The following is a 21,917-nucleotide window of genomic DNA, read 5'->3' as shown; positions in this document are numbered from 1 at the left end:
CTGGTTGGTTGGCATGGTTGTTGGCATTGTGGGGTTGTAAGCTGCTTTAGCTCTTTCAATCCTGTTTTTAATTCCTCCAATGGGTCCCGTTCTTAGTTCAGTGGTTTGCTGCTAGCGTTTGCCTCTGTATTGGACATGCTGTGGTTGTATCTCTCAGGAGAGATCTATATCCAGTTCCTGTCAGCATGCACTTCTTAGCTCCATCAATCTTATCTAGTTTTGGTGGCTGTATATGTATGGGCCACATGTGAGGCAGGCTCTGAATGGCCGTGCCATCAGTCTCTGCTCTAAACATTGCCTCCCTATCACCTCCTATGGATATTTTAGTTCTCCCTTTTAAGAATTAGTGAAGCATCCACATGTTGGTCATCCTTCTTCTTGAGCTTCCTGTAGTGGGTGGATTACATCTTGGGTAATTCAAGCTTTTGGGCTAATATCTACTTATCAGTGAGTGCATACCATGTGTGTTTTTCTGTGATTGAGTTACTGCACTCAGAATGATATTTTCTAGTTCAATCCATTTGCCTATAATTTTCATGAAGTCATTGTGTTTGATTGCTGAGTAGTACTCCATAGTGTAGATGTACCACATTTTCTGTATCCATTCCTCTGTTGAAGGGCATCTGGGTTCCTTCCAGCTTCTGGTTATTATAAATAAGGTTTCAGAGTCCATATAGGTAAGAGTGATCATCATCTCTCTCCTCTAACAAACTGTACAGTGCCTTTCAATGCACGGGACAGTAGGAGTGAGGCTTCCAGATGAGTAGATCTCTCACCAAGTTGATCTCTCCATGTTCCAAGACATAAGTAGGTGGTGTCTTCAGCAAAAGAGTATTACCCTCAGGTTGTGGAGGGCAACTCATAATGTTGACAACATCCTGTAATGGTATTAATCTGAGGGAAACTGATGACCAATGAGTCAAGAAGATATAACCCATTGCTGATGCTGAGATTTTATTTGATGACATATGATGTCCAGCTAGAGTATTGTCCCACCTATTATATGGTAATAGGTAACTCAAATTAACCTGGAAGAGGGAAAACCAGTATTCTTTAGGGTGTGACACTGGGTATATCAACCATACATACTCCAAGGCAGACCCCACATTCAAGAGTGGTTAACCAACACAAATTGGACTCTGTGAAATTTGTTTTTAAAGAGAGAAAGAGCATAAAGTTGAGCAGGTGGGGAGTTCGGGGGAAAGAGAAGATTATGATCAAAATATATTGTATGAAATTCTCAAAGAATAAATAAAAATATTGTTGAAAATAAAAACGCTTTAACTTACAAAAGTAAACACACATCCCTATTTGTAAGTGACTTACATATGACTCTTTCTGGCTAACTAGCTATTAAAATATGGTATTTATCTCCATTGAAATAGAGTCTGGGAGACCATGTGTTGCCTTCCGATTGCAACCCAGGCAAACTTTATTCTCTGGCTTAGGTTGTGCAGTTTAATTCATTGCAATTTGCAGAGGTAGCAGAATCCTAAATTTTAAAGCTGTGCAAATCAACACATTTCTCTGGGTAATTTAAATTTTGCATTCTGCATAGATAACCAAAAGGATCCCTTGCGAGAATGCTTCCTGGCTAGAGGCAGATCAAAGCATCCTCATCCTAAGAGGGGGCTATTTTCAGCTCCTGCTGTCCATTTCCAATCCACACAGCAACTGGTGGCAACTAAATATAACGAATGAGCTTGGCCAAGGGCTAAGAATTCAGTCCTACGGAGCAGCGCGCCGGGAGCACGGGCGAGCTTCTGGATGCCTTGTGCAGCATCTCCCTCCTGCCCACTCATCAGTGTAGTCTTCTGCATTTTGAAAGCTATTGAGAAGCCATTAGCAGGCAGGACCAGGAGGGAGAGCCGCACTGCAGCACACCTCCACACTAGTGGCAGGCTGTAGCTGCACACACGTGAGCAACAATTAGAGCGACCCTTCCCAGGACTGTGGCGCTGGAATGTGTCAATCAAGGGCGCCCGGATAAGCACGTGCAGCAGCAGCAGCAGCGGCAGCGGTGGCTCAGACCCACCCCGGGGGCTGCTCTAAACTCCAGCTGCTGAATGAAAATGAGTTGGTACACTCTGCAAGATCATGAAGGGGAGCCTCTGTTCAGTAATGCATTCTGAGGTACACCGTTACCTGAGCAGGGACCCTGAATTATGCATTTCCTGGAGACAACAGTCATAGCTGAAGAGAATGCTGGGACCCACTGCAAGATCCAAGCCTGAGAAGGGACAATGTCTCAGTATCATTTTATCAAGTGCTGTAAGTAGGCTCACTGACCTGTGTGTGTGTATGTTTGTCTCTTGAAGTGTTATTTTAAACATATTTTAAACATTCTGAAGCCAGAATTGAGGCAGGTGTTCCGGTGTGTGGCACCCAGACAGTTAAAACGCATCGGTGACTGTGAAGGGCAGTTGACAGGCATGGTCCATCTCACGTTAGAGTCTAAAATAATTCTCTTTTTATCTAAATGTTGTAGTGTGAAAAATCTTTAAAACGCTGTATTTTTTTTTTAAGATGTGGGATAGCAGAAACAGAGAAAGAATGCAGTTGAATAAACAAAAGTTGTTTAAGGATCTCTGCACTACTGATTTGGGTGATGGTTGTACAACTTCCCTGGCTGGAGCTGAAGTGATTTCATGCTGGCTCTCACTCACTCTCAAGTTTCCTGCTGCAGTATCCTTCCGGGCTTTCCTTCCCTGTCTTTCTCTGGTTGTCCTTGGCTGGAAACTTTTGCCCTTGCACTGTTCACCTTGCAGAGACTGCACTGGTGCTTGAATGGTGCAGAATAACCAGCCGGTAGCTCCCCACATGGCTTTCCTTAACATCGGGATTGCAGCAGGGTGCTCCCAGCTAGACACCACTTGCACCTAAACTGTCTCTGATAGTCACAAGGACTGAGAGGACATATTGAGAGCAAAGCCGGCTTGTTGGATAGAATTCTTTTCTCTGATAGCACTTTTCAAAACTTCTGCACATTTTTATCGTGGTCTTAAAGGGATAAAGCTCATTTGGTCTTAAAGGATGATGGGTGGCATTTCTGGGGGACAGATTCCTGGTAAGATTGTGGGTTTGCTGACAAGGACATGCCAATGTTAACTAAGCACCTTGTCAAAGGGACATTAAATGACTCTTGAATTCTGTCCTAAAGGAGACTGAAAAAAATAAAAAGCTGTTTGGGAAGAAAATAGTTGTCTTCCTCTTATTTTTTTTTGTTGGATGGTAGACAAGAGAGGGACAGCCCATGATTATTAAAATAAAAATGCCTAGGTCAGAAGCCTGGCTTCTTTTGCCAAGAGAGGACGCACTGATCAGCCTGGGTATTTGGAAATTAACTCTTTAAGTGATAATCATCGTGAGACTGCAGCATGTTTGAAATGTGGAGTCGTCCTTGGGTCAACCCCCTAAGTCTCCATGTGATTGACCCGGTAACACACATTGTGCAGCATCCTGGCTGGGTTCCAGGCAGCCGCTCATGTTGTACGGCACCTGTAGGGTGCTATCATGTTCCTGCCTGGTTTTTGCAGAGGAAATTCCTCAAACCCTCTGCATCATTTCAGGGAGCCCTGGCTCAGTCCAGAAGATGAACACTCCTCAGTGGGGTGTAGCCAGGGAGGGTGGGCAGGAGCTCAGTGGGTTGGAGACCTGGAGACCTAGTGGTGGTTAAATATTACGTGAGGCTACCTTCTCCTGCCTCATCTCAACTCTGTTGAGCATGTGACTGACTAGAGTCTCAGACCCTGAAAAAGGCAGTGGGTACGAGGAACGGAATGCTTTAGGCAAGTCTTATCGTCAGTCACCATACGAGATGAAAGCAGAGTTAACAAATTTAATGAATTAATAGTGTTCGTTAACAAAAATGTTCCAAATGCTTGGGGGAAAGCATTCCCGATGGATGAATTTGCCAAAGTAATTAGGAAGTGCTTGCTTGCGATTCACCTATTTCCTGAGCTATTACCCACTAAGTGGGACCGCCCTCCAGTTCCAGCCTCTGCTGCCAGGCTTTAGAAGCTGGATTTCCCTGTGGCTGAAGCCACCAAGGGATGCCCCCCTGTCATAGAACCGTGGGTCTTCATAGAATCTAGACTTTGGAATAACTAGAATACAGAGAGGTGAGGAAGATTAGTGATAAAATCACAGTTTGTAGTGTGGGCGTTACACCTGATGTCTCCACGCTAGCCACTCCCACCACACCCTCCTCTAAGACTTCCTTTACATTTCGTCCCAACCATGTTCACCTTCAAAGCCAAGCTGTTCCTATTCTCTGTCTCACAGAGCCCTGGCCTGGTTATTGTCACTGGCCCCTAACCCATTCCCCAAACCATACCTAGGGTCAGCAACTGAAGCCCCACGGATTTTTGTCCCCATTACTCTGTTTCTCTTAAGAGATAAGGGGCTAATACTGAGTGTGATTTCCCTGCCTGGCTGTCTTGAGAATGGTGGTGGGGTGCTGGGTGATTATTTGGTGGGGCATTGGGGTGATCAGTTGGTGTGGTATTGGGGTGATCAGTTCAGGAGATGACCACTTGTTGAGGTACTGGTGGGGGTGATCAGTTGGTGGGAGGGTGATCAGTTAGTGGGTGGATGATCAGTTGGTAGGGGTGGGGGTGATCAATTGGTGGGATGGTAGCGGTGATCAGTTGATGGGATGTTGGGGTGATCAGCTGGTAGAGATGGGGGTGATCAGTTGCTGTGGTACTGGGGTGATCGGTTCGAGGGATGACCACTTGTTGAGGTACTAGGTGATCAGGTGGGGGGTGATCAGTTGATGGGATGTTGGGGTAATCAGCTGGTGGAGATGAGGGTGATCAGTTGGTAGGGATGTTGGGGTAATCAGCTGGTTGAGATGGGGATGATCAGCTGGTGGGATGGTGGGGTGATCAGCTGGTGGAGATGGGGGTGATCAGTTGGGGGGGTGATCAGTTGGTGAGGGGTTGATCAGTTGATGGGATGTTGGGGTGATCAGCTGGTGGAGATGGGGGTGATCAGCTGGTGGGATGGTGGGGTGATCAGTTGGTGGGGGTGGGGTGATGAGTCAGGGACTGGAGTGAGGACAGAACGATTGCTGTTGAGGTTGCACATCTCCAGCATGCAAGTAGGCATTGCCACCACAGCCTTGGCACCTCTTCCCAGCAGGCACATGGTTGCTTCCTGGATTCCCTCATCAGCCTTCAGTATATACAGTGAGAACAGTCAGTGCTAAACTTACACAGGCACGTGCGTGTGAAATTCTTTTTGAAGACTTCTCTTCTGTAATAGTGAACTTGCTCCCTAGGACCAAAGCCAATGTGCGCCTGATCTGTTCCCTTGAAGGCCCCTGCTTCTGCAATGTCTCCTGTGACATCAGACTCCTCACCAGTAAACAGGAACCACCTAGTTTCTTTGATCACTACAACTTGGAGTGTCCTAACTTACTCCTGTTATCCCAGTGACTCATTATTCTGTGATCTTCATGACCAAATCCACGTTAAACCACTGTATACAAAGAAGTTCAGCAGACAGTAGGCCCTCTACCCTCACATCAGGTGACTTCTGACGTGATACCTGCCTTTGATCATTTCACAGTGGTTAAGGCTTCCTCTTTCTTCTTTTGGCTTCTTGGCTTTTCAGGTGAAGATTTCTTCATGTAGCCTTGGCTGTCTGGAACTAGGTCTATAGACCAGGCTACCCTTGAACTCAGAGATCTGCCTGTCAAAGCTATCTCTTTAAGTTGATGGAAACTGACTCTACCTCAGTTATTGGCTTCCTCCTAGCATATGACCTTGACACTTCTCAAAATCCATGTTCAGTTCCTCCATTTGTGGCAGGAAATATGCTTTCATGAAGATGTGCCTTTCACCTGGACATCTTGTTTCTAGCACACCTTTCTCTCCTAATGGATATTTTTAATTTTTATTTCTATGTGCATGGTGTATGTCTGCATGTACCCTCAGAGACTAAAGCATCTGGAGTTACGAACAGTTGTGAGAAACCATGTGGGTGGTGTGAATAGAGCCTGAGTGTTTTGGAAGAGCAGCCAGTGCTCTCACAGTGAGCCATCTCTCCAGCCCCAGACTCTTCGCTTTTTGATTACCTGTGATGATGAGCAAACTGTAACTCTCAGGTTTACTCTCGTGGGTTTAGGTTAATTTGTTGCCTTGTGGTATATTTCCTACAGTCTAGTGATGATGAGTCTTTTATATCTTTTGAAAACTGATTTTTATGATTGAAATACTTTATAATATCAAGGTACACATATGAAAAGAAGCTAGGGTTTATCATCTATTCCTTTTCTATCTCTTCACTCACAATACCCCCACTTTATTCCATTTTAAATACCCAAGAGTCTTTACATCTTGGTTTTGATTGGTCATTCTTCATAGCACACTGGTTTGGCCACTGGAATGAGAGTGAGCTTTGGTATTTGGAAGCCAACTCCTCAGTAGGCAGTCTCTTCACCTTCTTTAATAGTCAGAGATAATTTCCAGTGAGTATTTCGAAAATTTTAGCCAACACAAAACACACTATGTTTTTGGTGTGTGTGTGTGTGTGTGTGTGTGTGTGTGTGTGTGTTCCTCTTAGAACATGATGAGGCAGAGCTGAGGAAAGTATATGTAATGGTAAAGTTTTGTTGTGCATTTCTACTGTTCAGTCTCCATGCACAGAACTGTTATATAGACTTTCAAGAGTGCCACAGGCTGTTTGTGTTTAATGGGTCTGACCATATGGTTCTGTGTACTGCTATGTCGACACTGCATTATTAAAGGCTGGTCATTGTGTCAGGAGGAATCCACACCTACATCCTTACTTGACATCTGCTGTTCTAATGTGATACATTCCCCTCTCTGTGTGTGTGTGTGTCCCTGTGTGTTAGCCATGTCCATTTTTCTCTCTGTTTCTCTGCCTCTCTCCTCTCTTTTTTCATCTCTCTGCTCCTCCTTGTGTCCCTCTCTTTCTTCTATTGTTTGTCGAATGGAAGTGGTCTATTCTTTCACACTAGGGATAACTTTAAGACCATAATTACATCATTCTCTCTTAACTGAGTTGGGTGTATTCCATTTTTTCCTGTTACCTCCATTCTGTCTCTCATTTATTAATTCAAGAACTCTCTACTGAACTTCTATTGTTTTCTAGGCATAGGTATACAGCTAAGGACACAATATCCAGCTAATGACCCTGCTCTCTGAAAAGCCTTGGGTCAGTGAGCTGAAGAATAAATAATTAAAATTATATTGACTTAACAAGTAGCAAAACCTGATGTTTATAAAATAATTTGTGTAAATTACCAGTGACCTGGGCCTAGCATTCAGGTGCAAAGCTATTTTAAACAGGTCTACATAAGGAAGTTCTTGTAAGACGTAGATTTTCTTTTTCTTATGTTACTAGTTAGCATATAAAGTTGTATAAAATAATAAATTTTGCTCTCCCATTTTAGGGAAGTTTTTAAAACCTTCAATTATCACTTAAATGATACCCAAATCATTCAATATCATATGCTCAATCTCTGCATGTTGGGGAATTTCCTCTAGGTTTTCTGTTGCCGACGTAATTTTATTGCGTTATTATTTGATTGGACACCAGTCATTGTTTCATTCTCTTTTGTGTATTTAAGTACTGATTTATGGTCTACAGCATGATTTTTAAGGAAGTTTCTTAGACTGTTGAGAACTGTGGGTTCAGGAGCTGGACACGGCATCCTGTAGTTGTGTTAGTGAGTTCAGCACCTGGACAGAGCCTCCTGTAGGTATGTGTTCAAATGAACTCTGAAAGGAAATGAACTCTGAAAGGTCCCTGTTAGATTTTTTTTTCTCTTTCTGGATGATCCATGCACTGATGAGCACTGGGGACTAAGCCAGCCATTACTGTTGTATGTAGGCCTGTCAGTCCATTATGCCTAGTCCTAGTAGTATTGGTCTTATGAAAGTGTGTGTATCAAAGTCACTGACACACATGTCTGTCATTGTTTGTAATTCCAGGACCTGTGTTTCATGTCATTAATGTGTGAGAATCATCATTATCCTTCTGATTAGTTTCAGTGTGGTGTGTGCTTTGTCCTGTGTGAGTATAACTACTGCTGCTTCTCTCCAGCTCCATTTACTTAGAAATCCATCTTCCACCTCTTTGCTTTCAGTCTTGATAGGTCTGTCTCAGGATGATTAAGTTTTTGGTAGCAGCAAAAAGCTAGACATTGGGTTTTTTGTTTGATTGTTCATTTGATTGGTTGGTTTTTAATCCATTCAACCAGTGTGCCTCTTTTAATTGTAGAGGTGAGACTGTTTACATTTGAGGTTTTGCAGTGGTTTCAATAAGACATATTTACACGTGAAGTTTTCTGATGGTTTAAATGAGACACCCACATCCCCAGAAACAGATAGTCTCAGGCATTTGATCCCAGTTGATAATTCTGAATGTTGCTGGAGAAGATGTGTTACTAGAGGTGGGATTTGAGGTTTCAAAAGCCACACATGAACATTCCCAACCCTTTTTTACTTTCTGCTTCCAGCCTTAACATGGGTTCTCAGATTATTATTTCAACCACCATACCGGCCTGCTGCCATGCTCCCTGCTCTGATGATGATGGACTTTTATCCCTTTAGAACTGTAACTCCAAATAAAGCCTTCTTTCTCTATAGGTTGCCTTGGCCATGACGTTTCATCATGGCAGCATAAAAGTAACTAATATTGACTTAGTTTTGAAGGTCTACACTAATTTCTTAGTCTTAGAGGTATGCTAGATCAGTTAGGCAATAATGTTGATTCCCAGCTATCTTGTTTTTGTTGTTCTTTGTTTTTTGAGTTTTAATCTTTCCTGAGTTCGTGTGTGTGTGTGTGTGTGTGTGTGTGTGTGTGTGTGTTTGTGTCCTCATTTTCCATGTGTAGAATTGTGTTCTTTATATCTCTTCTGCAATACTGTGTCAGGATCATAGATTCTCTAGTTTGTGTTTACTGTGGCGAATCTCCATATTTATTTTACAATTTAAAGGATAATTTTTTATGGATTTAATCATTCTGTCTAGAAAAATTTTTGTTTCACTGCTTGAATACCAGGCCCTGGTCTCCTGACAAGACGTCTGCTCCTGTTCTGGTGAGGTTCTCTTTACTTTTACAGTTTTATGTTGAAATATTTGGTATTATTTCTTTCCTCTATATTTTTAGCTTTCTGACTATAATATAGCATGGAGAGATTATCTTCTGGCCATGTCTGTTGAGTTGATATTTCCTCCTGTCCTGAGATGTTTCTGTCTTTCCCAAATGTAGGGGAATTTCTGCTATAATTCATTGAATTGGGTTTCTATGCTTTTATGCTACATCTTGGTTCCTTCTCCTACATCACAGATTCATAGAGTTGGCCTTTTGCCATGATTTATAAACGTTGCATTATGTTTCCTTTATTACTGTCTGAAATTAATCGTAGCTTAACTAGGTCTCTGATACCTGAGGTTTTTTTCTTACTTGGTCTGCTTCACTGGCAATGCTTTTGTTGGGTTTTTCCACTTGATCTTTTGATTCATTTCAAGGATTTCCAGCTGTTTTATTTGTTAGAACCTCTGTTTCCTGAATGTCTCTTCTACATTATTAAAGTTCTCTCCCAAGTCTTGATTGATGTGTTTATTTCATTAACATGCTTACTTGAGTCTTCCATTAGATCATTTATAGTAAGAACTGAGCTTTTGGATTTTACTGGGAATTTTAATTATTTTAATATCTTTAAGATCCTCTATTGAATACTTATGAACTCTTGGATGAGCCACTTTTGTGATCTGTAACACTATTGTATCCTGTGTTGTAAGCATTTTCTGGGATTCATATCTTTTTCTAGCTTTGTACAGTAGTATTGTTTGTGACCTGCCTTATTTGGGGGGACTTATTCCTTATAACAACTCAGAGGGGTGAAGGCAAATTGCTTCAATAATAACAACCTCAAAGCAAAACAAATACAGTGACATAATAACAAGCAATTAATGATAACTACTATACATCAAGTCCTACAGGAACTAAAACATTAAAAACAATGTAGAAGAAGCTATGAAACTCAAATTGATAAATGGAAAACTAGTTAGAATAAAAGTAAAATATAATAAGATATTACAAACATGAAAATAAACAGGAAGTAAGATTCAATAAAAGAAAAAGAACAAATAACAAAATAATGTAAGAAGAGAAAAAACAAGAGATAAAAATTACTGATTACCAGAAACACAGAAACAAAATTGTATAAGAGCCATAGAGAATAAAATCAAAAGATAAAAATATAAAATATAAAAATGCTAATGATATAATTAAAGTATAAAAACTGGAGACTTTTCTTTCTGGGCCTCTAGTGTTTGGATTTTCCAGGTCTGGGGACAAGGTAAAAGCTGTAGGTAGAGTCTCTGGAAGTTTCTCTCTGCTCCCAGTGCACATGTTCCTGTGCTGAACTGGAGACCTGAGGTAATTGTGAATTTCCTACCTGATTATTAGGACTTTCTGCATGTCTCAATAGCTCTACAGAGTGTGCAACAGGCAGGTTCCCACTCCAGAAGACTATCTGTTGGCTGAAATCTAAAGTATGGGGTGTTCTCTGAGAGTATTGGAGAACTGGAAAAGCCAAAAGAATTTTGCACTGGAGGTGGAGAACCAGGGGAACCATTGACGCTTGGTCTCCCTCCTTCCGTAACATCTTAGTCAGAAAAGGTTGGGAAATATTCAGTCAAGTGAGGACTTCATGACTAAAACAGTAATTTCTAAACTATTCCAACAAAAAGAATGAAAATTGCACTAAGGAGATGGCTAGGCATGGAAAAGTACTTGCTATATAAGCCTGTAAGCCTGTGGTTCTTCATGGAACCCATAGTGGAAAGGGAGGATAGACTCCCAAAACTGTTCTCTGACTTCTGTATGAGTGCAGTCTCTCTCTCTCTCTCTCTCTCTCTCTCTCTCTCTCTCTCTCTCTCTCTCTCTCTCTCTCTCTCTCTCACACACACACACACACACACCATTCAATAATGTAATAATAATGACAATAATAATAATGTGACGAAGAAAGTGAAAAATGAATAAGATGAAAAGGAGGAAGAGGAGGAGGAGGAGGAGAAGGAGAAGAAGAAGAAGAAGAAGAAGAAGAAGAAGAAGAAGAAGAAGAAGAAGAAGAAGAAGAAGAAGAAGAAGAAGAAGCCAAAGATCTGTGTAGGGAGACTATGTTTGGAAAACAATTGGAAGAGAATAGAAACAGAGAACAAGAAGCTGCCCAAGTGGATCCCGTGATAGCTAAAATACATGAGAAGGAAGAAAGGGAGGGGCAATACCACCAGCACTGCCAGAAAGATGGGGTTTAGTGATCCTTGACATCATTTCTCACTCACTGCTGTAACTGAGTGAAGGCCAGAGGAGAACCCATGACCTCATGTTTCTAGTGCCACAAGTATGTGGGAGCAGCCATTGGTGAATACTGAAGTATGAACAAGACTCTCTCATTGCTTTCTGAAGGAATCAAGGCTTTGTATAACTGTGAGTTACTCTTAAACAATTCTCCAGCCAAGCTAGTTTAAACTGTCTTGTGAATTCAGAATGCTATCCAGAGGTCATGTTGAAAAGGTCAAGTGATCTTTGCCATCGCCAGAGATAGATATGGCTAAGAAATCTAACTAGGATTCTCTATCCTTTATATGAAGATAATAAATGCAAAGCAAACATTGTGATAAAGTTGCCAGTTCACTGGCCTCTATGAGCTGCCGCCCTGTTTGTGTAGTTCATTTTAAAAGGTCTTTTGCTGAGAGTAGGGGTTTTGAGAAGAATAATTAAAGGCAAGAAGCTTAAGGGTCCTCTAAATAAGGGAGATTAAGAGACTTGAATTATTTATTATCTAGAAATGAGGAATGACAGGAGAGGTGGATATAAATTAATGAGTGGTTTGTGAAATCAATTGGCCATTCTTCTTCATTGCAGCAAGAAAGGCAGAAGAGGAAGCTATGAATTGAAAGGGCTAGCAACAAATGCAAAATTAATGACAGACACACGCCTCATGGTGCCTCATTCAAGAATGCAAAAAAAAGTTTCTATGCCATTGTATTAAAGGACGTGAAGCTGTTTCAAGACAGAATTTTCTCTCAAACTTCCAGGTCCTTATTCTTTACTCCCACCATCACCACCTATTAAAGCCAAGTTTAGGGAACTCTACTGAAGCCAGCTCTGCAGAGCACCCAGGAACTGAATGTGGGCAGGGCTGCACATTGTCTCACTTACTTTATTCTTGGGCATTTGTAACGGTTTTTTATCCATCGATAGTCATATCACCAACTAACCATAGAGCATCTCAAGGGTAATTGTCCCCGAGAAGCTGGTGTAAGAAGCTATGCCTAGCAGAACAGGGCCTGGCATCCCTGCTGGTGCAAATTCAGAGTATAGATGCAACTCGTATAGCTGGTTGGAGGCAGCAGGCTCTCCAAGATCATGTTTGGTGACTTGTTCCGTCCCTTATAGAGACTCCAGGACCAACCCCAGGTCTCTTACCAGTTCCTTTTTATTCTGGTGTCTCACGTACCTTGTCTCCATCTGGGTATGTCTCAAAGACACTCCCTTTTCTTTGTTGATAAACAACAGGATGGATGGCAAAGTGGAGACTTGATTACATACTGATCCATGCTTATTGCTGACTCTTAAAATACATTGGAATGAATGAATATGTTAGTGTGCAAGTGAGTAAATGTATGGAGGATTTATGGTCGCCTCCTAGACATGTTCTGTTGCTGCAACTGTAGATGCAAATGGCATGTTCCATGCCTGTAGAGTCAAGTCTGTGGCCAATGGGGGTGTTCCATACCTACAGAGTCTGTGGCCAAAGGGGCAGGGGGAAGAAGAACATTGACTGATGTGTTCTGTGAAGAGTTGAGAGGTGGCTCTGTATGGAAAGTGCTTGTAATTCCAGATGGAGTGGTGTGTGCCTGTAACCTTAGTGCTCTTACAGGAGACAGGAGGTAGCAGATGGAATGTTGTGTGCCTGTAACCTTAGTGCTCTTACAGGAGACAGGAGGTATCCAGAAGGCCTCCTTCAAGTTCACTAGCCAGGAATGTTTAGTGGAGAACAATAACAGAGCCTGCCTTAAAGATGGACTGATGTTTCATTTTTAATGAGTTCTTTAACAGACGTAAAAGGAGGTCTACCAGCAGATATTTTTTTTAATAATAAATAAATATGAGGTTGACCAGTTGTCCCTTTTATTAAATAGCAAAACTATTTTGTCAGGCTGATATTTTAATTTTTATGGCTCCTTTCTCTGAGAAAAAGGAGATTGGGTTAGTATTGGTACCCAAAGTTGTCTTCTGACCTCCTTGACAGATGCATGCCCATACTCACTCCCACATACAAACATACATACATACATACATACATACATACATACATATGCACATACACACATTACATACATACAAGATGAAAAAGGAAAAATATAGCATCACCTTAGTCATTAGCACATAATTACAGAGAGCCACCATTGCTTCATATCATGTTTTTAGACATATTCAGAAGAAAGACTGTTAAATGCAAGGATTCAGTTCAGTGGGTCTGAAAGACCTAAGAGGGCCAGGCTGACACTCTTCTCTAGATGCTGGCTCCCTAGTTCCTAGGGTCCACTGGCTTCTGTTTCTCTCCACTTGTCATCTGCATGTGAGTTTCAGTCCTGTGATTGTACCTCTGGAAACAGGCACTTTGATATTCCATTCATTAGTTTACATCCTTAAGCCCAGAAGGTATTCATGCAATGCTTGGTTTAATAGTGGTTGATTGATTGGGAGTATTTTGTATTCTGTCCTAAGTATAATACATATTGATCAGGAAACAGGAAGCTATCTGAAACCTGAAAGTTCCGTTTAAAACTGACCTATATGTAATGAATATGCCATGCATTATTTAAATCTTTAGTGCTCCTGTGAGATGTGTGTCCATGGCAAAGAGAGAACAGAGCAGCTGGTGAGATTTCTCAGTAGAGGAAGGATGCCAAGAATCAACATGAATTTGATCCCTAGAACTGGCATGGTAGAAGGAGAGATCCGACTACCTTAGGTTGTCCTCTGACCATCACACAAAATATAAGTAAATTCAATGTAATTTTAAAAAGAGAGGGAGGGAGCTGGAGAGATGGCTCAGCCTTCTGTTGGCTCAGTCTGTTGGCCACAGACTCTGTAAAAGCATGGAACACCCCCATTTTTATTCACAGTTGCAGCAACAGAACATGTCTGGGGCCCAACCATAAATCCTCCACATATTTACTCACTCATTCACTAACTTATTCACTCATTCAAATATATTTTAAGAGGCCTCTATTAACAGAGTTCAGTACTTAAGTCTTTACTGGCTACTTTGCAAGAAGATTTGAGTCCCAGCACCCACATGACAACTTACAACTGTCTGTAACTCTAGTTCTAGGGGATCTGATTTTTTCTTATGGCTTCCGTGGACACTGAACACATACTGTACATACATAATACATACATACACACATGCATATACACACATACATACATGCATACATACATACATACATGAACACATGCATACATACATACATACATACATACATCATAGATGCAGTCAAAACAAATAAGACATATTTTCTTAAAAGTTTGAACATGACCACAAGTCATAGAAGAATGTACCCCAAAACAACATTGACTTATCTTCTACATGAGTCACTTACTGGCTATCAACAGAAAGTTATTTATACTGGCTTAAATACAGAAGGGAATTATTGGCTCTCCTACCTATAAAACATTCCTGATACTTAGAAAGTCTAAAACTGGACTTATTTTTGCCTTTAGTTACTGCAGATATTGGTATCTGAGAATGTAATTAAAACAACTATTCTTTCTTAATCCATCTGCCTCTCCCTCTCTCTTAGAAGAAGTTGTGGGCGTGTATCCAAGCACGATGATCTTAAGGCAAGATATCCCTATAAAACAAGTGTCCCAAGTATTATTTTTATGAATTATACCTCACAGAAGGATCCTGAACTGTTCAGGTCCACACTCCAGAAGGACCAACTATTGACCCTTTTCAATGGTGAGCCATTATGGTGGATTCAGTCAACGTCAGTTCTTAGTCCTGGTGGGCAGTTGCACTGGCAAACTTCCTGCTAACCCGTCTAGATCCAGAGTGATAAAGGAAGGGGGTTTCTCCAGGGAGGTGAGTTGTGAGGAAAGGCATTAGGCAAATGTTTTGCTCCATGTTGGGACTAGGAGACAGGTGTAAGGTGCAGCCTGGTGTGCTGTGAGAGCAGGCACAAGTTCATCCTGACCTTTGCTGGGCGGAATTGGCTACAGATGATAAACTCATCAATCTTGACCAACTTCTCTCCAACACTATTTTTCTTTATTTGTGTTAAGGTAAATTGGTGGTTTATACAAGCCTACCTGGTAGGGTGTGATATGGGGGGACCAGGCACAGCTCCAAGATACCAAGCCCTCTTGTTGGGCACAAAGATGATGGTCTGTGTCCCTTTTTCAGCTGCTGGTTTGTGAGTTGAACTAGAAGACTTCCTTTCATCCAAAAGGTCTTACAAATCAATGTGAATAGCAATGGGAATCATTTCAACTTCAAAGTCTCTCCCTGCCCTGAAGAGTTCAAATTATATTCCTACTTTATCCTAATATATTTATCCTAGAAAAGGGCTGAATAAACATCGCGAATTAAAATTAAATGTGATTTTTTTTTAATACTGTTTCAGTTCCTTTAAGGGAACCAAACATTTTACATTAAAGTAATATTTTAAATTATCTATTTTAAGATTCAGAAATGTGTCTAAATACACATTTTTTCACTTATAAATATAAAAGATACGGTTTTCAGTCATAATGAAGAACCTTGACAAGGAATGAATAGAATCCCGTAATCTTCAGTGTCGTATCTGAAGCATATCTTGTTCACCTTGGGACATTGGTTCAGGGCTTGGATCAAACTTCTTGCTCTGAAAGGTAATGGGTGCTGGAGCTGAGACTCCTGTGCTAGGACTGCCTGGACCTGAGCAGTTTGTTTAGTAAATACCTTGTCTGGTAGGAATAGCAGCTGGGTCCCTTTCACCTGGAGCTGAGGATGCTGGTGAAGGATACATTATGTTCAGGTGGATGCAGAGCTCAGGGTTATTTGGTATTTAGGGCTCAAGTGAGTATATCACAGACAGAAATCTTCACTTTTTCCAATTGCATATGAACCCAAAGAAACCCCCAGTAGCTGCAACAGGAGGAAGCCAGGATTCCAACTACAAGGCTGCACTTTCTCTGAAACAAACAGTGACAGTTTCCACTTTCCAATCTTGAGAGACATCTGTGTCCTCCTGGAATTTAGAACATCAGGAGCCTCAGGACGAACAGCTGTGGGAGCCATGTCGTGAACTTCCCTGAGCAGCTATCAGTGGGAGGCTGTGATTCTATGGAGCTGAACTTCTCCAAAAGTGGTTGTTCTGAGAGAAAATTGGAGGAGAGAGGGCCTCTGCTGGCTCTTCATATGCACTTTGCCCTCAGCTCCATCTTGTGTGGTTTGTAAGAGGCAGAGAGAGGAAATGCACTGGAGTGATAGTCCCAGTAAGCACACAGTTGAATGTGGGTCTGAAATGCAGATCCCTAGGATGGGTATAGCTGGGTGAATTCTGACAGGCCAACATTCCCTGTGTGGGGTAAGAATTTGTGAAGAGCTTCTTCCGCACAGGGAGTCACTGTGAGGCCACCCAAGGCACAGGACAAACCAAGCAGGTTTGGTTCGCTTAGAAGATAAACCTAGAATGGACACATGAGGACAAGGTTCAAGTTTTTGCTACCCAAAAAACAAGGGCCAGAGAGTAAAACTATTTCAATCTGTACCATTGGGTACAGAAATAATAATAGAAAAACAGGTGCAGAAATCTAGATCCCACAGTGAATCCGTGTGTGTTTGTTTCTTCTCTGTTTTCCTGTAAAGAGAAACCCTTTAGCAGGTTTCCTCACTAGAGTAGGCGGAAGCAATCAGACGGCAGCCCAAGAAACGGTCTCTAAGGCACAAAAATTTAAAAGTTGAAACAAATCTGAAAACCAGCGACTTGCAAAATGTCTTTGATTTTCTTAAGTGTAAGTCGAACTCTTCAAGATTCTTTAAATGTTTCGTGACTCCCGACTTCCAGAAAAGAATTAAGCAAGATGCCGTGAACCTCAGTCTTCAGACCTCTTCAGCTTGTAAGGTGTACATCTTGCTGAGATGTGGTTTCTTTCTATGCTTTGTTCTGGGAGGAAGGAACTATCCCTCGCACTTCATTGCAGAGATGCTGAACTCTCAGTCTCTGGAGACGTCCCTGCTCCATTGTAGACTTAACAGCTGCGGGCGGATGTAGAAGCAATTATGCCCTTCTCTTTGGAAATCCTCATTGTGCTTAATTTTTTTTTGTTTTGTTTTATTGCCATTTTCTATGCAGAAAAAGAAAAAGACACAAAAAGCCTCTGGATCTCGTAACAATGAGTGCTAAGAATAAGTTTCCTAGGGATTAGCTGCTGGGTGCACAGATATCAGCGCACGTGAGTGTGCGTGCACGTGCTCGTGTGAGCCCACGTGCAAGTGTGTATGCTCAGTACCTGTGGGTAAGCTTACTCATTCTTGTACTGACAGCCATCCTCTGGGCTTTCAGAATTTACAAGAAACACTTTATGGGAACCATGGTAAGCATGAAGATTGTTGTTACATGCTCAGGAAATAAACCTTGGGTTTAATTTAAGGCCCCCGTGTTACCACTCCTTATGTTTTACTTCTTTTTCAACATTTTAAAATACTGAAGCATAGCAGAATTTATCCCCGTCACCCCTGTGTGCGCGTGGCTCAGGAGTGGTCTGTTTGGAATGGATTTTCAGGGTGGTTTCATCTCACAAATGGCAGCTCTGTGGAACACAAGCTCACCTCTGCTTTCCAGTGCTTGATCGATCTGCTAAAGGAGCAGACTATTTTTCTCATCTTTTTATTAATTATATATTTTATTTACATTTCAAATGTTATCCCATTTCCTGGTTTCCCCTCCAGAAACGCACTATCCCACCACCACCACCACCACCACCACCCCTGCTTCTCTGAGGGTGCTCCCTCACCCACCCACCCACTCACACCTCCCCACCCTGACATTCTCCTACACTGAACATTGAGCCTTGATAGGACCAAGGACCTCTCCTCCCATTGATGCCCGACAAGGCCATCCTCTGCCATATATGTGGATGGAGCCATAGGTCCATTCCTGTATACTCTCGGGATGGTGGTTTAGTCCCTGGGAGTTCTGGAGGGTCTGGTTGGTTGATATTGTTGTTCTTTTAATGGGGTTGCAAACTCCTTCAGCTCCTTCAGTCCTTCTCTAACTCCTCCAATGAGGACCCCATTCTCAGTTCAATGGTTGGCTTCAAGTATCCACCTCTGTATTTGTAAGGCTCTGGCAGAGCCTCTCAGCAGACAGCTATATCATTCTGATCTTTTCCTGATCGACTTATCTTACAGCAATGATGTTCTCCAGGGTTGTCTATGTTGTATCCCACAGAGGATTTTCCTTTTAGGCTGATGAAGAGGGCATAGTTCATCATTTGTGGACATCCAGGCTTGGGTGTGCAGCATCCTCAAGATCTTCAATGTTTGTGATACATGGAGCTGTTAGTTCAGGGTGGATGTTCCACTTCTGATCTTTCTGAGATCTTCCACAATGTTCCATGTAGCATTTGCACCTTTTGCATTATGCTAAGAGTATGTCACCTGCTCCACATCCACACCAACGTCTCCTGTTCTCTGTGTCATGGGCAGCAGCCATTACAGTAGAGATTTGGTCCTATCTGACTGTGGTTCTGTCTTACAGTTGTGTGTGTGTGTGTGTGTGTGTGTGTGTGTGTCTGTCTGTCTGTCTGTCTGTCTGTGTCTGTAGGTGTGTGTCGGTAGGTATGTGTCTGTAGGTATGTGTCTGTGTGTATGTGTCTGTGGGCATGTTTCTGTGTATGTGTCTTTAGGTATGTCTGTGTGTGTGTCTCTGTATGTGTGTGTCTGTGTGTTTTCTCTGTGTGTGTGTGTCTGTGTGTTTCTATGTGTGTGACTATGTGTGTCTGTGTGTGTGTGTCTGTGTGTCTGTGCATGTGTGCATATGTGTGTGCATTCTATAAGCTGTTGACCTCCTATTGACCTTTCTGGACAGACACACTTGTCCATTTGTTTGCCCATTTTAATCAGGTCATTTGGGTTTGGCCTGCAAGGGTTCCTCATATAGTCTGTGTCAGCCTCCTGGTTGCTTAGGGTTTGAGACACTTTCTCTTATCTTAGAGATTGTCTTTTTATTCAATTCATTGTGTCTCCGGATGCTCAGTGGTTTACAGACTGTGAGCTCTCATTGCCTGTTTCCGTTGGTCTTTCTGTGCTGTGGGCATTACAGCTTATGGCAGGATGTCTCTGCTTCCTAGGTATAAACCTTACATTCAGACCTGTGATCCACATTTAAGTCAGGTCACATATGACCCAAATAAAGATCCACTCTAATTCTCTACCGTGCATGTAATTTTTTTCTTTGTTTTACTTATTTTCTCTCTTAAAATAGCATTTTAAAACCCACAGCATTATTATGTTTGATCTGCATAAAATTTGTATCTGCATGGATTGGGCATATGTCTAATATGTGCATATATATATATGTATATATCTACAGTAGTCAATATGTTATATGCATGGACCCTGGTACTAAAGTTACTTAGGGAGAATTCCCATGGTCTAAGGCCAGCCTGAACTACATAATTCCAGATCAGCTTTAGCTATAGAAAGAGACTCTGTCTGAGAAATGAATCTTTAAAAAAATATCAGCCTCTTAATTTAAATTATTAACACTAATAGATAATTGTAGAGAGCATGTATGATGTGTGTGCATGTGTATGTGTATGCATATGGGAGGGTATTTATCTTGCAGTATGTCTTATATGTATTTGATTATGTCCCTTGCAAGTAAAATCTGAGAGGACCACTCAGAAGCACCATATATCATAGGACTGCCTCTCAGGGAAACGACATAAGGGAATTGGGGGAAGATGAGAAGTAAACAGGAAAGAGAAAACTGTATGGACCTGGCAAAGGTCAGAGCCATCCCGTTGTGTCCCTATTCTAAAGCAAATGGTCCATTTCTCACTGAGCCAGGCAGATGGTCTGTGCTCTCTCAGCGGCTGTGGTTAGTAACACACAGGAGGTCTTTCACTCTCGGAACCATGCAGGGCACAGGAGACAGGTGTGAGCCCAGCCAACAGTGTGACTGGTGTGGAACCATATCATCTTCTGTCCTGGGCCAAAGCCTCCGCTTCTGCATAAAGGCACAAGCTGGAGTCCTGAAATGCGATGCGCCCCCTAATTTTACATGAGGACATTTTCATGCTCGCAGATTATAAAGCATGTTTTCCTTCATTTCACAGGGAAAACTTCAGTACTTTTTATTTCATTTCCAAGATCGCCTTTTTGTTTGGGAAACTGAGTGAAAAGCTTTATATTCCCAATCGTGTCAAGAATACATTGAGCCTATTGTCAGATTTTTTTCCTTTCCCAGCTATGTCAAGCCTGTTCATGAAAAAAAAAATTGCTCCAAAATCGAGTTCAAAAACTCAGAAAAGTCATCAGTCGTGGCAGATACAGGCAAGCCATTCTCCTGTGCTGTCTTTGACATCAGGGTGTGGCTCAGCCCAAAGTGCTCAAAGGCCTCTAGGCAGTGCAGCCTACCTTTGCTTAGAGTGTGGCAAGGCCTTGACATGTGGAACCATCCAGAGGGTCTTGATGAAAAACAAAAATGTCACCTAAAATGTCAATATGCATCACAGCACATCAACGAACCACCAAGTGATTTGCCAAGTGGTTGAAGTGGTCAGTGGATGGTCATAACATTGTTTTTTCTATAATGTTTCCTTTTATATCACAGTGGTGCATGTAGTTGAGTATATCTTTTATGTTGTACGGTGGTGTGTGTAGTTGAATATATTGGAAATCTACCCTACGATAAAAGAGTACAAATTGAAGGTCCCACTCCCACCTCACCAGTACATCACCAGTTAGATAGGAGTGGTGAAAGTTTTCATTCAGAAATACTAGTGCTGTCATGGCCCAGGCTAGCACTGTGGAAAATAACTAAAGCCCAATGTCTCTTTAGCTGATTACTGTTGAGACATTGAGTCCCCAAACCACTGATGGCCAAGAACCAAGGACTTCTTGACCTCAGTCAACTCAGAGTAAACATACGTTGGTGGGAGGTTCCCTTTTAGACAGCAGCAAAGGGCTTTAAGTGCGTCCATTGGTGACCCGTGGCCTCCATGGACACCATGCTTAGAGGTGTTGATCTGAAAGAAACAGCAGCGACAGCATCAAATGTGAGAACGCAGTGGGCCAGTCCTGCAGCTCTGGGGACGGCCTGTACTTCTTTGTAAGAAGAAAAGCTGATTTTGTGCAGATCTGGTCCTTTGCTGCCACAGTAAAAAACACATGCTCTGTGTTTCTGGAGGCGTTCCTGTTACATGCATCCATCTGTATATTGTCTGCACAGTCAGCCCATGTGGGGTTCCACACAGGATCGCAGGCTGGCAAAGAGACTGGTCCCCATCAGTCCTGGCCCTACCACTGCCCAGCTAAGCCTGCAGGACTTTGTCTCGATGCAGTCAGAAATCTCTGTGTGCACGCAGGTGCACATGTAGAGAGCTGTGAAGTGATAGGGGCATTTCATCTCATGCCTGTGCCCCACTCCTATCTTTAGCATCCCCTCAGGCCATACCTAGGACCATGTTTAGCATCCTGATTATAAAGCTTACACATAGATATTCAGTGACTGCACAAACCTTGTGTTTCTCTGTTAGTTTTAATAGTCAGACTGGTGAACTCTCTGACACAGGTCACTGCTGATTCGCCTGGAATTACAGAACATCACAGCACATCAAACGATTCTAGACTATAATCAACC

At 42.1% G+C, this 21,917-nt stretch overlaps 1 protein-coding gene across 3 annotated transcripts in view; it reads left to right on the top strand.

Annotated features, from left to right (window-relative positions):
- The window catches only part of Myo16 (myosin XVI), a 480,110-nt gene that overhangs the window by 90,614 nt on the left and 367,579 nt on the right, over positions 1–21,917 (top strand). For 2 of the 3 annotated variants that reach the window (XM_039094188.2, XM_008771384.4), the window contains exon 1: positions 1,724–2,271. The exons of the other annotated variant lie outside the window; for it this stretch is intronic. In XM_039094188.2, the coding sequence (XP_038950116.1) occupies positions 2,244–2,271 (28 nt within the window). In that variant the 5' untranslated portion in view covers positions 1,724–2,243. Of the gene's footprint in view, positions 1–1,723; positions 2,272–21,917 lie in introns of those variants that run through there. 3 annotated transcript variants of the gene reach the window in all.

The sequence above is a fragment of the Rattus norvegicus genome, chromosome 16 (assembly GCF_036323735.1).
Source record: "Rattus norvegicus strain BN/NHsdMcwi chromosome 16, GRCr8, whole genome shotgun sequence".
NCBI lineage: Eukaryota > Metazoa > Chordata > Mammalia > Rodentia > Muridae > Rattus > Rattus norvegicus.
The sequence above is the reverse complement of the archived record's forward strand: the minus strand, read 5'-3'. Positions and strand labels throughout refer to the sequence as shown.